This window comes from Rhinopithecus roxellana, chromosome 13 (assembly GCF_007565055.1).
Source record: "Rhinopithecus roxellana isolate Shanxi Qingling chromosome 13, ASM756505v1, whole genome shotgun sequence".
NCBI classification, from domain to species: domain Eukaryota; kingdom Metazoa; phylum Chordata; class Mammalia; order Primates; family Cercopithecidae; genus Rhinopithecus; species Rhinopithecus roxellana.
Genome location: NC_044561.1, coordinates 131,025,422 through 131,044,254, shown reverse-complemented (window position 1 = coordinate 131,044,254; position 18,833 = coordinate 131,025,422). Strand labels below are relative to the sequence as shown.

Genomic DNA, 18,833 nt, shown 5'->3' with positions numbered 1-18,833 from the left:
GAACCTGGGAGGCGGAACTTGCAGTCAGCCAAGATTGTGCCCCTGCTCTCCAGCCTGGCGACAGAGCGAGACTCCATCTCAAAAAAAAAAAAAGAAAAAGAAAAAAAAAGATACACTGCCACATGACCCAGCCATCCCATCCCCAGGCATTTACTCGGGAGAAACAAAAGTGTGTGTTCATGAACTAGAAGTAACCTCCATCTCAAACAAAAACAAAAACAAAACTGAGAAACTGAATACTGTTTTTTTTTTTTTTTTTTTTTTTTTTTGAGACGGAGTCTCGCTCTGTCGCCCAGGCTGAAGTGCAGTGGCTGGATCTCAGCTCACTGCAAGCTCCGCCTCCGGGGTTTACGCCATTCTCCTGCCTCAGCCTCCCGAGTAGCTGGGACTACAGGCGCCCGCCACCTCCCCCGGCTAGTTTTTTGTATTTTTTAGTAGAGACGGGGTTTCACCGTGTTTGCCAGGATGGTCTCGATCTCCTGACCTCGTGATCCGCCCGTCTCGGCCTCCCAAAGTGCTGGGATTACAGGCTTGAGCCACCGCGCCCGGCCAATGAATACTGTTTTAAATACAGACCAATACTAAGGTCTATCTCAGAAATACAAAGGTGTCTGAAGAAAAATCCATAATAATCCTCTACAAATTAACAAAGGACACAAATAGCAGACAGGGGAGTTTGAGACCAGCCTGGGCAACAGAGCAAGACCACATCTCTACAAAAAAGTTTAAAAATCAGCTGAGCGTGGTAGCACATGCCTGTGGTCCTAGCTACTCAGGAGGCTGAGACCGGGATTCTTTAAGCGAAGGAGTTTGAGGCTGCAGTGAGCTACGATGGCACCACTGCACTCGCGCCTGGGCAAGACGGTGAGAACGCATCTCTCAAAAAAAAAAAAAAAAAAAAAAAAAAAAAAAAAAAAAAAAAAAAAAGAAGAGTCAATTGTTTTCCTACCAGCAATGAACAATTAGATTTTGACATTTAAAACACAATGCCATTTACATGAGAACCAAAAAGATGAAATTCTTAGGTATAAACAACAAAATATGTATGAGATCTATATGTGATGAAAACTACAAAATTCTGATGAAAGAAATAAAAGATCTTCCCAACTTGAGCTACAGATTCAGTGTAATCCCAACCAAAGTCTCAGCAAGTTATTTTGTAAACTATCGACAAACAGATTCTAAAATGTGCATGGAGAGGGGAAAAAACCCAGAACAGCCAAAACGCTATTGAAAGAGAACACTAACGCGAGAACGCTGACAGTGACCGACGTCAAGGCCTACTCCAGAGCTGCAGGAACCAAGACCGTGCGGGAGTGCTGAGAAGAATAAACAGATGAACGGAGCAGAACGGAGAGCTCAGAGATAGACCCACGCAAACGCAGGCAACCGATTTTTACAAAGAAACAAAGGCAACAAAACGGCACAAAAAGAGTCTTCTTGACGGGCGGTGCCAAACAACCGGACATCCACACGCAAAAAAATCTAGACACGGACCATAAACCCTTCACAAGAGTTAACTCAAAATGAATTATGGACCTAGACGTAAAATGCAAAACTTAAAAACTCCTAGAATATAACACAGGAAAAAAATCTAGGTACCCTTGGGCTTGGCAGTAACTTTAGATATAACACCAAAAACATGATGCATGAAAGAGAACACTGATAAGCTGTACTTCATTAAAATGAAAACTGGCTCTGCAAAAGATACTACTAAGAGAGAGAAAAGATAAGACACAGGCAGAAAATACTTGCGAAAGACGTATCTGATAAAGGACTGGCAGCCAAAATATACAAAGAACTAAAACTCAACGATAAGAAAACCCAATTTAAAAATGAGCCAAAGACTTTAACGGACACGTCATTGAAAAAGGTATACGGATGGCAAATAACTATATGACAAGATTTTAACATAATGTCATTAGGGAATTGTAAATTGAAACAAGGAGATACCACTACACACCTCTTAGAAAGGCTCAAACCCAAAACACGACAGCGAATGCTGGTGAGGATGTGGAGCGACAGGAACGCTCATCATTGCTGGTGGAAACACAAATGGTGCAGCCACTTTAGAATCCAGTTTGGCAGCTTCTTACAGAACTAAACACGCTCTTACCACAGGACCCGGCAGTCATGCTCCTTGGCATTTACCCGGATGAGCTGAAAACTTGTGTGCATGCCAACATTGATAGCAACGTTATTCACAGTTGCCAAAACTTGGAAGCAAGCAAGACATTCACCTTAGTAGGTGAATGGATACACTGTGGTACATCCAGACAATGGGATATTATTCAGCACTAAAAAGAAATGTGCTATCGAGCCATGGAAAGAGACTCAGGAACCTTAAATGCTTATTACCAAGTGAAAGAGGTCAGTCTGGAAAGGCAAAACTATGGAGACGGTAAAAATATCAGTGTTTGCTACTAAGGGGTTCCGGAGGTGGGGACAGCGCAGAGGACCCTGGGGCAGTGAATTCCTGTGGGGGTTCGGAAGCGGGGACAGCGCAGAGAACCCTGGGGCAGTGAAATCCTGTGTGACACTGCGGTGGTGGGCACATGCATCACACATCTGTGAAACCACAGAATGAACAACATGAAGAGGAACTTGAATGTAAACAATGGACTCTGGACAATATTAATTTATGAATGTTGACTCATCAATTGTAGCAAATGCACCACTTTAATGCAAGATGTTAATATTAGGGGAAACTTGGTGCAAGGTGTGAGGAGTTAGTGGCTTTATGGGAACACTGCATCTTCCACTCAAATTTTCTTTTTTTTTTTTTTTTTTTTTTTTTTTTTTCAGGTCAAACTCATTTCCCTTTTATTAAAGTCCAAGTTGCCATTACATGGCTTGGTACTCAATAAAGGAAAACTTGTTCAAATAAGGTAATATGTTATCATCAGTATTTCCAGGAAACTGTTCACACTCAAGTAGCAATGTCAATAAATCCATGGGGAAGCCCATCCATGGGGTTTACACTTTGTCAAGGCCCAGTTCCTCCGGAGTGGAGATTCCCAGTTCATTTAAAGTTGGTCTAAGTTCCTGGATGACATAGGGGTAGATTTCCTTATGAGGTCCTGCTTTGTCCTTAACAGCCTCTAGGATACGAACTGTACTAGCAAAATCATTTAACCGTCTGCATGCCCGCAAAGCAGCATCAATGATTTTGGGCTCTGGAACCAGATCATAGGTAATAAGTGTGTTTATCCCTTTACGCAATTCCCAGGCATCTATATCTGGCTTGTTGAAGTATGTTACCCAGCGAGCATCAAACTCCTCATCTGTCTCATGTGGCCCATGAGAGTAGCAGCGAACTGACTGGATAGCCGCGGCGGGGCCGGGGGTCCGGGCGGAGTGCAGCAGGCCTCGAGGGCCGGCCCAGGTGGTGGCGGCCACAGCGCAGCGGCGGAGAGCGGCGCCCAGCATGACGGCGATGGCGACGCGCGGGCTGAGGGTCTTCCACTCAAATTTTCTATAAATTTAAAGCTGCTATAAAAGATAAACTGCATACATTCTTTTTAAAGTTTAGCAAAATTATCTAGCTATGAGATCAGTATCAAAATCAACAGCATAAGAATCTAAGAGTCCACAGTGATAATAAATAAGTAAATAAACAGAGGCAAACGAAAGGCTTTTGGAAGAACACCAACTAATACATATGGAAGAAATGACAATTTGTAAGCATTATGCAAATAATTGATTCAGGCAAGAATCATCATCAGATGCTAACACTAACAGCTCTAAGTGTGATGAGAAATAGGACAGTTACATAGTCTAAAACTGTCTCCCCACAAAGAAATAGAAAGCAACTTCATAGTGGAGAAACTAAGTACAGTGCTCGTCACCTTAATCACCTTAATCAAGGGATCAAAGCTGCTGTGTGCTTCCTGGTAAGGTGCAGGGGAAGGCCCCATTTCTTCTGCAATATTCCTGACAAAAATGTACAACTTCATAATCTGAATCTAATCACGAGACACCAAAAAACAAAACACTGAGGCTATTCTACAAAATAACTTGCTGAACAATTCAAAAATGGCAAAGTCAGCAAACACAAAGAAAGATCAAGGAATTATTCCAAGTTAAAAGGGTGTCAATGTGATAACTAAATGCAACCAACATGCACAGTGAGAAGGGTAAGGAAAACAGAACAAGAAAACAAAAATAATTAAAAATAAACAAATGCAACCCATGATGTTGGATTAAAGCTCGAGGAAAAATTTTGCCACAAAGGACATTATTGGAACAATTAGGCCGGCAGATTAGTATTTCATCAACATTAACATTCTGACTTACACTTACACAAAAGAATACACCTGCTAAGAAATACTCAGGCAGTTAGGGGTACATCCTATCTGCAACTTCCTCTCCAATGGTTCAAGAAAGAATGTGCCTGGATCATGTGGCAGGACAGGTAATGAAGCCCTCAGGGCAGAGCGCCACCCACTAAGGAATCCTAGTCAGAGTAAACAGGAGCACTTTTCACTATTTTTCTAACTTTTTTATAACTTTGTGAATTTAGGGGCGAATTTAAGTCTGCATAGTAAAATAGAATATTCCATATAAATAGTGTTAAAGTAACTGGCAACTCCAAATTGTATCTCAAAAACTCTTCAAGTAAGTTTAAAATCTTTTTTTTTTTTTGAGACGAAGTCTCGCACTCTCGCCCAGGCTGGAGTGCAGTGGCGCCATCTTGGCCTCCCGGGTGTACGCCATTCTCCCGCCTCAGCCTCCCGAGTAGCTGGGACTACAGGTGCCTGCCATCATGCCCAGCTAATTTTTGTTATTTTTAGTAGAGACGAGATTTCACCGTGTTAGCCAGGATGGTCTCGATCTCCTGACCTTGTGATCTGCCCTCCTCGGCCTCCCAAAGTGTTGGGATTACAGGCGTGAGCCACCAAGCCCAGCAAGTTTAAAATCTTAACATAAAAATCAGACTAATACATTTAACCACTTAAAAGTTAAAAACGTATGTTCGAACTCCCTAAAGAGATAAAAAGAACAAAGAAATTGAGGGGAAAATATCTGTAACATAATACACAAATACTTATTGTGCTTAAAAATGAAAGAAAAATCGGCCGGGCGCGGTGGCTCAAGCCTGTAATCCCAGCACTTTGGGAGGCCGAGGCGGGTGGATCACGAGGTCAGGAGATTGAGACCCTCCTGGCTAACACGGTGAAACCCCGTCTCTACTAAAAATACAAAAAACTAGCCGGGCGCGGTGGCGGGCGCCTGTAGTCCCAGCTACTCGGAGGCTGAGGCGGGAGAATGGCGGGAACCCGGGAGGGGGAGCTTGCAGTGAGCCGAGATCGCGCCACTGCACTCCAGCCTGGGCGACACAGCGAGACTCCGTCTCAAAAAAAAAAAAAAAAAAAAAAAAAAAAGAAAGAAAAATCATCCTGGTGAAAATTTTTTAAATGGCTGGATGTGGTGGCTCACTCTGTAATCCCAGCATTTGGGGAGGCCGAGGTGGGAGGATTGCTTGAGCCCAGAAGTTCGAGACCAGCCTGAGCAACACAGCTAGACCCCATCTCCACAAAACATTTTAAAAATTACCCAGGGGTGACGGTATGCACCTGTAGTCCCAGCTACTCATGAGGCTGAGGTGGGAGGATTGCTTGAGCCCAGGAGTTTGAGGCTGTGGTGAGCCATGATTTCACCACTGCGCTCCAGCCTAGGTAAAAGAGTGAGACCCTGTTTCAAACAAATAAACAAAAAAAGAATGTTCTAGCTTGGAAGTCACCAAACAAATGCAGAGGAAGCCCGCGAAGAAGCCACCATTGCTCCCCTGTGTGCCACATCCAGGACTCATTGTTCTACACAGTGACAACAGCTGACGTGCTTCCCTGCGGCATCTCACACAATCCCACCACTCTGCGAGGCTGTACTCTTGACAAACCCAGGCAGGGAGAGAGATGAGCAGAGAAGAGAAGTCACCAGGCCAAGTCAGACAGCCAGAAGAGGCAGGGATGGGGGCCGACCCAGACAGGTGGACCCCAAGCCATGTGGCTCTAGGGAATAATAATGGTCATGAATAAATATTTAACAAGAAAATACCAGTTAAGGTTAAAATTGGGAAAAGCTAAAAAAAAACAATGAAAACTGAAAAATAACCCAGGGGCTACTGAGTAAAACGACACAACACCCGTGTCATGACTGCTCCTGCTGGAGGAGCACGCTCAATGGTGGGGCTTTTAGAAACCTCACCAGGCACAAAGTGGGCCAGGTGTGAAAGAGGCAGCAAGCCACCACGGAAATGTGGAGGCCAAACAGCAACAGCAGATTCTCCTTCAGGGGCGAGGAGGGGCGACTTAGCTGCTTCTTCGCACTTCTCTGTATTTTGCAAGTCTTGTTTGCGAAGAACCTGCTTTACTTTTATTACAGTGATTTTTAAAAGATGATCTGTTTTTTAAAAGGCCAATTTTCTAAATGTGGCTGAGGACAACTCGCGCCCACTTCACGCTGCACAGCAGACATGGCCAAGGGCCATGCCAGGCCAACAGAAGACCCTGAACACAGTGCCCTCCTAGCTGTACCTGTGAAGCACAAGAAAACCCCTGCTCCATCCACGGCTTCCAAAAAAACCACACCAGAACATTCTCAGATTGTACATGAGGCAGCATGCTCCCACATAACCCATGGGCCAGAGAAGAACAGTAGAAACAGAAAACACTTTGAGTATCTGTGCTACCGCAGCGAGCACCAGAAAACACTTTGAACTGAATGATATATCAAAACTCATCTATAGCCTTAAGTGCGTATTTCAATAAAAGCCTGAACATCAAATATCTAAGTATTCAAGAAAAATAAAGGAGAAAGAAAATAACAAAGACCGGTGTGGTGGCTCACACCTATAATCCCAGCACTTTGGGAGGCCAAGGAAGGCAGATCACCTGAGGTCAGGAGTTCAAGACCAACTTGGCCAACATGATAAAACCCCGTCTCTAATAAAAATACTAAAATATTGGCCAGGCATTGTGGTGAGCACCTGTAGTCCCAGCTACTCGGGAGGCTGAGGCAGGAGAATCGCTTGAACCCAGGAGACGGAGGTTTGCAGTGAACTGAGATCACACCACTGCTCTCCAACCTGAGCGACAGAGCAAGACTCCCTCTCAAAAAAATTAAGAAAGAAAGAAAATAACAACGAATAGAAACTGATGAAACCAAAAATAAAGTCTCTTTAAAAACAGAATCAAAGACTAACATGGTTTTTTTCAAAAGATCAGTATAAAATTCTCAGAAGGAAGAGGAGGATGTCAGCGTTGAGTTCAGAGCCATCCAAGAGGACACTGAACAACTTTGCGCGAATCAGTATAAAGCTGAGTGGAAATGGGAAGACTCACCAGACTGATATAAAAATGGAAAATCTGCTCAGTCCTATAAACTATTAAAGAAATAACACTGTACTCTAGCCTGAGTGACAGAGTTAGACCCCATCTCAAAAAAAAAAAGAAAAAAAGAAATTGAACTTCTAATTTAAAACCTTTCCTCAGGCCGGGCGCGGTGGCTCAAGCCTATAATCCCAGCACTTTGGGAGGCCGAGGTGGGCGGATCACGAGGTCAGGAGATCGAGACCATCCTGGCTAACACGGTGAAACCCCGTCTCTACTAAAGAAGTACAAAAAACTAGCCGGGCGAGGTGGCGGGCGCCTGTAGTCCCAGCTACTCGGGAGGCTGAGGCAGGAGAATGGCATAAACCTGGGAGGCGGAGCTTGCAGTGAGCTGAGATCCGGCCACTGCACTCCAGCCTGGGCGACAGAGCGAGACTCCATCTCAAAAAAATAAATAAATAAATAAATAAATAAAAATAAAACCTTTCCTCAAAGAAAACTCCAGGCCCAACTGGCATTTCCGGTAGTTTTTCCCAAACATTTAAGGCAGAAATATTATGAATACTACACAAATTCTTCTAAAGAGTATTTTAAAAAACACTTTCCAACTGCTTTTCTGAGTCCAGCATCATCTTAACAGGAAAATCTGACAAAAACATTATAAAGAAAAAAAAATTATAGACCAGTGTCTCTTGTAACCAGAGTTATTAAAGTCCTAACAAAATATTCTTCAAATTGAATCTAGCAATATATAAAAAGGACAACGCATCATGACCAAGGTGAGTCTACACCAGGTTTAACAAAAGTAAAACAAGGAATCGTAATAGGATAAAAAAAGAACCTACAAAAACCACATACCCTATAACGTACCCTCTAACACAGCAATGCCACTCCTAGGTATGTGACCATGAGAAATGGGTACCAGGTGCCCCCAAAAGATAAGTACAAGAGTGTTCACAGTAGACGCTTCATCATAACCCAGACTGAAATCCTCCTGGGTGGTGACAACAGGCAGCTGCATAGCGCAGCATCGGCGTTCAACTGAAGGCCAGAGGGAGAGAGTGCTGCTGTTACCTGAGCCACCTGGCTAACCACACGCAGGAGAGCAGGAGAAGGCAACACGAGTTCCGCACCTCAGGAGTCCACCTACACAAGGTTCAAAGCGAGCAACAGAAGCCCACAACCTGGCAGGCATGTGGGCACCCCTCATGGGGAGGGCTGAGTGATTTGGTGGCATCACTATGTCTAATGTTGGCACCAGCGCCTGTTCACTTCAGGAAGATCAACCTGTACACTTTTCTGAATACTGGCTACCCTCCAATAGGAAAGGTTACTTAAAAACTGCTACTGGGACACAGGTGGAGTAAGGTATGTAATGTCTTTTTAACATTATTAAAAGAGAGAGAGAAAATCCATTTGTGTGTTATAATTGTGCTATTCTGAGCCCCTAACAGATATTTTCCTGCTTCAGGGCATATGACTAGATTCTACAACATCCGAAGTCTCTTGCATGTTTCCATGAGTTTTGTTTCTGAGATGGGCCGCCAGGGCCCTGTATTAGAGAACGATGCGTCTGGGTCGTGGCCCCCGACTTGGCAGCCCCCACACTGAGTGGCAGAGCATCTTGGGCTGAGGCCCTCCTTACCTGATCTCTGCTGCCCTGTGGTCCGGGAAATGCTTGTGGAAATACTTAAGCGCCTGCATCACGGCAGAGGTGCACTCCACATATGTGTAGTCAATCATGATGTCCCCTGGGAGGGGAGGAACAACCAAGGTGTTGAGTCTCACCCTGGCTGCCCAGGCCAGATCACAACAAGCAAGAGCATTGCAGTGAGCCCCGGCCTGGACACTGCCTCCCTGACCAACCTCCAGAGCAAACACTGGCCAGCCCAGGACACACACCTGTGCTACGTGACAGCGAAGATGAGGGGAACACAGCAGAAAGCTGCGACCCCACCCCAAAAAGCCATGTGTGATGGGGAGGGGACCAGAAACAGGAGTATATGTGAGGTGCTCAGAAGTGGACCAGGGGTGAGATCCTCCCCCAAGACCAGTACAGTGGCAACCACGCACACACAGCAGCCTACCGCCCATGGCATGGGTCCCCTCAGTCCCCACAGACACCTCCCTGCAGGCGCTCTGGACACACAGCAACCCCCAGAGAACACAAGCCCTGTGGACTGAGCAGGAACCAGCCCAGGCTGTGGATCTCAACTGGAACCCTCCACCGTCCCCTAAGTCTGACCTGATGCCCTCCTATCCACAACACAAGGATCCTGCCACCCCCGGGCATGGAGGAGCGCAGAACGGCCTGGGCTGAGGGAGGGTTCCAGACAGATCTGCTGGTGAACCTGGGCCCTTGCAGCCTTGGGCAAGAGGGAAAAGCTGGTCCCCGGGTTTGTGCACCACAGCGCTGGCCGACCCCGGGTTTGTGTGCCACAGTGCTGGCTGGCCTTGGGTTTGTGCACCACAGCGCTGGCCAACCCCAGGTTTGTGTGCCACGGTGCTGGCCGGCCCCGGGTTTGTATGCCACAGCGCTGGCCGACCACTCACCGAAGACCTCCGAGGGGTTCAGCAGCTCCAGCAAGTGCCCCCCACGCTTGGTCTCGTAGGTGGCGAACCCTCCGTCGTGATTCCTCATGTTCAGCAGCTGAAATCACACAGAGCACCCGAGAATGCACCCACGTGCTGAGACACACAGGCGCCCAGGCCACAGTGGAACTCTCTAGAGGCAACACCAGGGCTGACAACTGATGGGCAGGAACAGAGGGTGGAGACCCGATTTCCATGTTAACCGAGCCCTTGGGTGCCCCAAGCAACAGCTGCAACCTCAGCCATCAGGGCTTCCGTGCACACCCACCAGGGAATATGCCCCCACACGTGCCATGGCTTAGAAACCAAGTGTGTGCTGCCAGATTAGGGCAGGGTCTCCACTGGGAAACACACACAAAAGCCATATGTGCTGAAAGGATGTGGCACCAGAACCAACAAATTCCTTCTTCAGACACCCAACGGAAACCACCAGACAGAAACCTTGTGGGCCACACCGGCTCCTGCAAGCATCGGTGGCTGGGCTGGACACCAGCTCCGCAATGCAGGGCCCTGTGCACACAGCCCAGCAAGGCCCCTAGTCCAGCCAGAGCTCACAGTTCTCCACATATAAACGCTGTCCAAGGACAAGCTCCTATGGCCCAGCCGGAGTGTGTGCTGTGCCGGAGCCCACGGGAGTGGAAGTGAGCATGCAGCTCTCTGTGGGACACGATGTATGGACAGGGCTGCTGGGACCACAGCCTTACCACAGCCACAGCATCGCAGAGCCGCTCTCGGGGGATGTGCTCGGTGACATAGGGACACTTCTCCTGCAGGAGCAGCACAGCCTTCAAGGCCTCAGCTGTGCAGTCAGCAACGATCCAGCCGCAGTCCAGCGTGCTGAAGGAGAAGCCACCCTGCAGAACACAAGCCGTGACCCCAGGTTGGGGGTGTCCACACCCCAGTTCTCAGACCCACCCCACAGCCGCACGCATCCCTCCCCACCACAGAGCACCCGGTCAGGGCAGGGGCCCATCCACCAAAGGTGTGTGTATAGCCAGGGCCCCAAGCTGGGTACATCCAGACAGACCTCCAGCTTCCAGCATAGGGACCCTCAGGGGTGCAGCTCACACCCTCAACACCTTCAGATCTCACGACAGACAGGATGGGGCCCAGGTGCCCCCCACCCGCATCGTAAACATGCAGCAGCAGCTGTGTCCATGCCTAACTTCATAGCCTGCACCTGTGGTCACAGCCCACACCGGCTCTGAGGTCTGCTTCTTCCCTCTGCCTTCCCCGGACGCCCTGGCTACACTTTGGCTGTCCTTCCGAAGCCCGTGTGTACCGTGACCACCTGAACCGCTCTGAGGCACAGCCACGTGTGCAAGCCAACTGTGCCCCCATGTGCCAGGCAGCTCAGCAACATGAGGCATGGGCCCCTACGCCAGGCGTCTACCACAGCAGGACACCCAAAGACGCCAAGGGAAGAGCCCCCCTTCAGACAGAATGACCCACTCTGCTGAGGGCAGCCTCCCCTTGGGGACGGGGCAGGGATGGGGCTGGCTTCCGCATACCTTGCACATCTGGCGGTAGTACTTCTGGTAGTCGGGAGGGTTATCTGGGACCTGGGCAGCACCGAGGGTAAATGTAGAAGCAGAGAACATGTCACCACGGGAGATCCCCATCCGGGACATCACTGAGACAGACTGGGCAGGACCGGAGAGGCAGGACGTGCCCGGGAGCTTACTCTGCCGGCCATAGCCATCATGGTGCTGCGAGACACCCGAGGGCCCGCACCTGTTCAGCTCACCACCCACGGCTGCTGGGAAACGTGACTGGCCATCGAGGGCTGAAACCAGCCCAGACGGGAGGCACCTGACTCCCCTGTGATCTCCCCACTGGCCAGAAGGCAGGGAGGGGACCCAGGCCTCTGCGGGTGTGCTCTGTGCCAGGGGCCCCCGCTGCCTCCTGAACAACCCCAGCTCCGTGGACCTCAGCTCCTGGGCTGCCTCTCACTTCAGTGAGAAGGAAAGAGGCCTGGAGTGCAGTAGGGTTCAGTCAGCCTCCCCAAGTCCCCATCACCCAGAGCAAGTCCTCGGCAGGAGGCAGGAGCAGGAGCAGGCTGCCATAGGGGCAGGCACAGCAGGACCATACCCCTCCTCTGCTTGAGCCCAAGATGGGTGCCAGCCTCGGCCACACGGAGGCCAGGAAGACCCAGAAGCCCTGCAGAAGCAATGTCCTGGTGAGAGGTGAAGGGTGGGAGATGGCGCTGGGGGGCAGTGGTTCCAGGCAGAGGGACACTGGCTGAGGCATGGGAGACATGGGAGGTTGGGGTGCATGTATGGGATGATGATGGCTGAAGACTGGGGTGCAGGCATGTGTGAGAGACACCGAGGTCAAACTATGGGCGCGGGCAGGGTCTATGGGCAGCTGATCTGGCAGGATGGACTGGGGCTTTCGCTGCCGTCTCAGGAGGAAAAGTCCACAGGCTGGCATCACCTCCGTGGGCAGAGGTGCTTCAGGGACACGGAGGTGCCGTGTAGGCTGTGCAGCTCAGGGTACACAGCCTCTGCCCATGCCTGGCCCCTGCACACAGTGGCTCCAACATGAGCAGGACGCAGAAACTGCCAGCACCTCCAGCACCCTGCAGGCCTCAGAGAGCTGCCCCAGGTGAGGCCAGTCCGAGGAGGACCGGTGGATGGAGCATGGGCTAGGGAGGGGAGGGGAGTGGAGGGGAGGGGAGGGTGGGGGTGACCTGAAAAACCAGTGCAGGAAATAGGGCAGGGTGAAGGTGAGGTGGGCACTTCCGCCTGCAGGAGCTCCCAGCCCTGATCCCCCTCTTCAGCCTCCTCAGAGCCCCAGGCACTGGCCTCACCTGCGAGAGTCGCAGGAACTCATGTGCTTTCTGCAGGCAGGATGAAAACTCAGGCCTGTGGTGCCCGCCTGCCTGGAAGAGACAGCAGGACAGAGAGGCTGAGCTGCCTTTGCATGGCCAGCATGGCTGGGCTGGTTTCCCGATGGTCCTGGCCACATCCTGCCCTCACTGGGAACCAGAATCAAACTGGCAGACATCTCTAGAGAGTGCCAGGGTTTCTTGTTGCACTTACTTTTAAAGACAAAAAAGCAGAAGTCCATGAGATATGAATGAAGATGGAAGGGCACAGAAGAGACCATTTATGGATGCCGGTGCCCACCTGCCTGGCCAGCAACTACGCCCAGAGGGTCTCCAGCACCCTGCATGGGCAGGCCCCTTGCGTGGCCCAGCCCTCAGGACTCTCCAGAAACACTTTCAGAATCCCACTGACCTCATTCCCACCAGCGTAAAAATCCACTCTTGTTTTTCTCCAGTACTGGCTGGAGAATGCCCATAACAAGCACAAGCAATTCCAGCTCTTTTTTTTTTTTTTTTTTTTTGACACGGAGTCTCACTCTGTCACCCAGGCTGGAATGCAGTGGTACAATCTTGGCTCACTGCAACCTCTACCTCCCGGGTTCAAGCAATTCTCTCCCTCAGCCTCCCAACTAGCTGGGATTATAGGTGCCCACCATCACGCTCGGCTAATTTTTGTGTATTTTTAGTAGAGACGGGGTTTCACCATCTTGGCCAGGCTGGTCTTGAACTCCTGACCTTGTGATCCACCCGCCTCGGCCTCCCAAAAGTGCTGGGATCACAGGCCTGAGCCACCGTGCCTGGCCTGAGCAGTTCCAGTTCTAAGAAGAGCCTGGAGTCCCACTCCCGCCTACACTCTCAGAAACAGCCCTCACCAGGCTCCCCTTCTCCCAAGGGCCCCAACCCAGCCCTACACCCAGGGCTGCTGGTCAAGGCCGCCCCCTCCACAGCACAACCATCTGAAGCCAGAGGCCAGAGCCCAGGTCACTGGAAATACCAAGGAGTGGCAATCGTGTGGCCAGCAGTGCTGCCCTCAGGTGGACGCGTGGGCTCACGTGCACAGGAAGGTCAGCTGAGGCTGAGAAAAGAGGAGCCACGAACCTCAAGCAGAGCTTGGATGGCAAAGGCGGTGTCCCAGATCTGTGAGCCGTTGGTGCCCTACACACAAAGGACGGTGTTACAGCAGCGGGTGCAGCCCCTCCCACTCCCAGCCACTGCCTCCAGGATCCAATGGGCACCTGAGGGCCAGGTGTGGGGGCTCCCACCCAGCCAACGCTCAGCCTCAGGCTCTGAGCCCTGGGCACCCCTCATGGCTGACAAGGGCCTCAGAGGAGGCTGAGCCCTGCAGGCAGACACAGGTCGGGGAGCCTCGTGGAGTCCCCCCTTTCTTCATGGGCCACCAGGCAGGACAGTGTCCCTCTGAGGACACTTCTAGGACTGGACGATCCCTCAGAGGCTCCAGTACCCACACAGAGCATCCAGCTGCTCTCACCCAGTGACAGCAGCGCACCTCAGTCATGGTGACGCTTGGAAATGACCCCCATTTCTTTTTTTTTTTTTTGAGATGAAGTCTCACTCTATCACCCAGGTTGGAGTGCAGTGGCGCGATCTCAGCTCACTGCAACCTCCGCCTCCTAGGTTCACACCATTCTCCTGCCTCAGCCTCCGGAGTAGCTGGGACCACAGGCGCCCGCCAGCACGCCCAGCTAATTTCTTTTGTATTTTTTAGTAGAGTTGGGGTTTCACCATGTTGGCCAGGATGGTCTCAATCTCCTGACCTCGTGATCTGCCCTCCTCGGCCTCCCAAAGTGTAGGGATTACAGGCGTAAGCCACCGTGCCTGGGCAACAAGTACACCTGGAGGTGATGGGAATTCTGCACAGGGCTGGGAAGGCCCCACCTCATATCTCACCCCGAGCTGGGCTCACAGGTACACACTCTGGTCTCAGTTCAAAGGGCCGGTGACCAAACCCTAGTGAGACAGAGCCGGGCACTGACCAAGATAGACATGGGGATTGGGCGGAGGGTGGTGTGTGGCAGAGGCATCCAGACACCACGCACTGGAGGGACAAGGCAGGGACCACCAGAAAAGCATTCTCACCAAAGAAACACAATGGGATCAAGCCTCAGGGCCTGGCCAGTTTACAAAAACTCAGGGAACAGCAGGAGCAACCAGTCAGATCTGGAATGTGCAGCCCTTCAGGGACAAATCTTCCAGGAGGAGAAAAGAGACCACAGAGACTGCTGGACTAACAGGAGCTCAAAGACCAACAACCAAAGGCCTGTGTGAATGGCCTGAATCCTGATTCACACACACCAGCCACAACGTGAGGACTACACTCAGGAACCGTCACGAAGTTTGTTGGGTGTGACAACCTCAGAGCAATTTTGTAAAAACACAGACGCCCTCATCAGCTTGAGGTACACTGAGGAGTCGGAGATGTGGGACAGAGAGGGTCAGAGAGGAGGGTCAGGGAGGGACAGGGAGGACCAGGGAGGGAGGGTGAGGGAGGGCTGGACAGGGAGGGCCGGACAGGGAAGGCCGGACAGGGAGAGAGGGACAGGGAGGACCAGGGAGGGAGGGTGAGGGAGAGCTGGACAAGGAGGGAGGGACAGTGAGGGCCGGACAGGGAGGGCGTGACAGGAAGGGTTGGACAGGGAGGGCCGGGGAGGCCAGGGCCTGCTCTAGGGCTTGTTACTCACCTCTACTTTGCATGTGTTTTGAAAACCTTTTCACAAAACACGGACAGTGTCCAGGGAGCCTCTGGAGATCTCAAGGCCAGCTGGGTAAAAGCTCGTGGCTGGGGGCACCTGGCACCAAGGGTAGCCCTGGGGCGGGCAGTGCTGGGCCCACATGTGTCTATCCCAAATGTGACACCCAGGACACCTCTGGAGACTCCATATTCCCACACTGAATCAGTGTGGGGGACAGAAGACAGGCCCCGCAGGGCGTAACCCTCCTTAGACCACAAGGCATAGGGCAATGCTTTCTGGGTTTCTGATACACCCACTGTGTCAATGCACAAAGGGGTGCAGGCTCAGCCCAGTCGGACAGGACTGGGGTCTACAGGGCCCCCAGAGCCAGGACAGGACCAGGGTCAGCCAGGATCCCACACCGGCCTCCCTACTCTCGTGCTTGGTGCCCCTCATGACTGGGTTCCAGCCCACTCAGGCCAAGTCCTCGGGGAGCATCCAGGCCCGGCCACAGGCTACCACGGTCTTCAAGCTCCTGTCCTGTCCACCCAGGACCTGAAGAAGGAGCCTCTTAAATTAAGAGTGCATGGAGGAGAAGCCCCCACGAAGCAGAGGCACCTCCTGCCACAGTAACAAGATGAGAGCTTCTGCAGCTCTGGGTCTGTCGTTACACAGTTGAGCCCACTCGGACCATCAGGGCAAAAAGCAAACAGGACAGCTGCAGACAGACATTTGAGAACTGTGGGCACCCACAGGGACACAGCCAGAGGCCTCAACTGACGCAGCCTCTGGTCACACGCTGCCAGGACCTGGTCCAGGAGGAGTTATTACTGAACCCCAAAGGAAAACTAATAAAGCGTAGAAGTGACTGCAAAGGAAGCAGGCAGCCGCAGTCCTGCAGCCCTTACCTGCATTTTCATGCCGTCAAGACCCATCCTGTGAGGACAAAAAAAGCCCAAGTCAGGTGCAAGGAGAATGCTGGAAGCCCAGCTGGTTACCCAGACCCTGCACCCAGGAGGGTCCCAGAGAGGGGTTCTGTCCCCTCCCCCGAGGCCTGGCACTGGCCTGGATACCACCCCAGCTGGGCTGCTGGGCATGAGGGCCACACTCTATGGAAGACAGGACACACTCACCCAGGAGGGGCACAGCCAAGGCAAGGGGCAGCGGGAAGCTCCCTGACCCCAGGCTGCGCCATCCCTGCTGCCCTCATGCAGTGCCGAGGGACCAGAGGAAGGGGCCTGCACAGCGGAGGCTTCCCACTGTGGGACAGCTCTGTGCCCTCCATGACAGGGGCCCCACCTCCAGGGCACAGTCCATGGCTGACAAGCTCCCCTTGTCCACAGGCCTCCCTGACGCCAACCTGAAGCTGCCCTGCTAACCTACCACCCCCTTCCTCACTCTACCTTCTGGGACCACCCCACGCTTCCACTGGGTGACAAATCTTCCGATTCAAAGACAACCCTCAGTGGCTTCCACAAGCCCTGACACTGCTGGTTCCTGGTGGTATTCCCTGGCAGCATTCCCAGATGGCACCGTGGGGGCCCCCTCACTGGGACGCAGCCGGGGCTCAGACCCAGCCTTCGTGAGAGGCCTCACCAGCACATCCCAGCCACACTCACCAGAGATAGTCCGGGATTCTGGAGACGTGCTCCTGGAAGGCAGTGGAGGCGGGCCCGTCCACATACCAGCGCACAAGCATGTTGATGGTTTTCGAGATCTGCAGGAGATGCAGCCCTGTCAGGGCTCTGCTCCAGACCCACAGCAGCCCCCAGGGACAAGGTCCTGTCCAGAACCAGAGCAGCCCCCAGGGACAAGGTCCTGTGCAGCTCACTCAGGGCCAGGACAGGGGCCTTCTGCTCTAACAGGCATTTCCTGAGTGAGGATGGGCAACAACTGTGTCCCCAGGACCCGACTCAGACAGAGGCAGTGGTGGCCGAGGCCACAGCCTGGCTTATCATGTGAGGACTGACCGGCACTCATCAGGGAGAAGCAAGGGGTTCCAGGAGGAGCCAGAGGGGCGTGGGCTACCAGGTGCCTTAGAGACAACACAAGGGACAGAGGACGGGGCCTGAGGGGCCCAGGAAGAGATGCGAAGACAGGACTGTAGCAGTAGGGACCGATTGCCCCCCTTCTTCCTCAGAACAGAACGTTCCAGAGGCCCCCAACTTTTTACTTATGGATCACACAAGTCAAGATCCAATTGTAAGCGTGTTTCTAATGCATTTAGTACAGATGTGCTCTACGTGGGAGTAAACCAAAACCCACAAAGAACCACATCACTGCTGAGCAGCAAACAAGGGACCCGCTGCAGGGTCAGTCAGAATTGGTGATTCACTGAGGTGGCAAGAGGCCCCGAAAACCTGAGATGCAGTGTCAGGGTGGGACTCAGTGGCCAGTGCCACCTGGGTATGTCTAGAGAACGCCCAGGCCGACCCACTACGCCGCAGCAGCTACGGCACAGCCCAGGGGCTGCTGACTCTGTCAGGAGGCGGCCCTGCACCAGCAGCCCAGGGACTGCACCCTCCCAGGTCACTGAACCGGCCCACACCTGGCCCCTGCAGGCCCCGCAGAGGCCAGCGCTCCAAGTCCCTAGCTAGGCAGGAGGAATCAGGAGTGAACCCAAGGACCCTGCTACCCCCACCCACCCTGGGCATATCTAAACCGGATGGGAGAATGGCGAATGATGAACTATTTAGGGAGAGGAATTCGGAGGGAACCCAGTGAGGAAACAGCACCCCTCCCAGCTAGCCAGCAAGATCTCAGGAAGGGGCCTCCAGGAGAGTGTCCAGGCACACTGAGGACAAGAGCTGATGGGGGACGGAAGCGGGGGTCAAGTGTGGTGGGGCGGCTTCACTGAGCTGGGCGTGCAGGGGACCAGGACAGAAGCCCTCAAACATTTGTGGGATCAGAGGGCCACCTCCCAAATGGAGGTGCTCCAGGAGACCCCACTCCCAGCTCATAGCCCGGCCTCCAGGACTTCACTTTCGGACCTTAACCCTCAGGGGCTGCAGTCAGAAGCCAGGCAGGGGCACTGACCGGGCCAATGCTGATGCTCTTGGTGAATCGGTCGTCAGCCACAATGTGTTCATACAGCTTCTGCACGGCCCGCTGCCGCAGGTGGGCACTGTGGTGGCGCTCATACAGGTTGAGGAGTGCTGCAGGGGATGCGGGTCAGCGGATGCCAGACACTATGACACTGGCCTTGGCCTGGAGCCCCGTGCACTGCAGCACCCGGACTTGCCCTTCCCCAGGGTTCCCCCACAACCCACCCCAAGGCCTGGTCTCCGAGCTCCTCCTTCCCTGCCCAGGAGGGGCTGCCGCACACCTCCTACCACACACCCTTGCACAGGGTGGGCTCCTGAGAGTGGAAGACCAGCTGGTTCTCAGGGG

At 52.4% G+C, this 18,833-nt stretch overlaps 1 protein-coding gene across 3 annotated transcripts in view; it reads right to left on the bottom strand.

The window, feature by feature from the left end:
• LSS (lanosterol synthase) overlaps positions 1 to 18,833 on the bottom strand; it is a 38,028-nt gene that overhangs the window by 7,848 nt on the left and 11,347 nt on the right. For 2 of the 3 annotated variants that reach the window (XM_010370108.2, XM_030915528.1), the window contains exons 9-17: positions 18,480 to 18,598; positions 17,063 to 17,160; positions 16,352 to 16,379; positions 13,852 to 13,908; positions 12,736 to 12,807; positions 11,435 to 11,485; positions 10,628 to 10,777; positions 9,885 to 9,981; positions 8,977 to 9,082 (exon numbers count right to left, since the gene is read on the bottom strand). In XM_010370108.2, the coding sequence (XP_010368410.2) occupies positions 8,977 to 9,082; positions 9,885 to 9,981; positions 10,628 to 10,777; positions 11,435 to 11,485; positions 12,736 to 12,807; positions 13,852 to 13,908; positions 16,352 to 16,379; positions 17,063 to 17,160; positions 18,480 to 18,598 (778 nt within the window). Of the gene's footprint in view, positions 1 to 2,772; positions 3,476 to 8,976; positions 9,083 to 9,884; positions 9,982 to 10,627; positions 10,778 to 11,434; positions 11,486 to 12,735; positions 12,808 to 13,851; positions 13,909 to 16,351; positions 16,380 to 17,062; positions 17,161 to 18,479; positions 18,599 to 18,833 lie in introns of those variants that run through there. The other variant, XM_030915527.1, reaches the window with a different exon arrangement.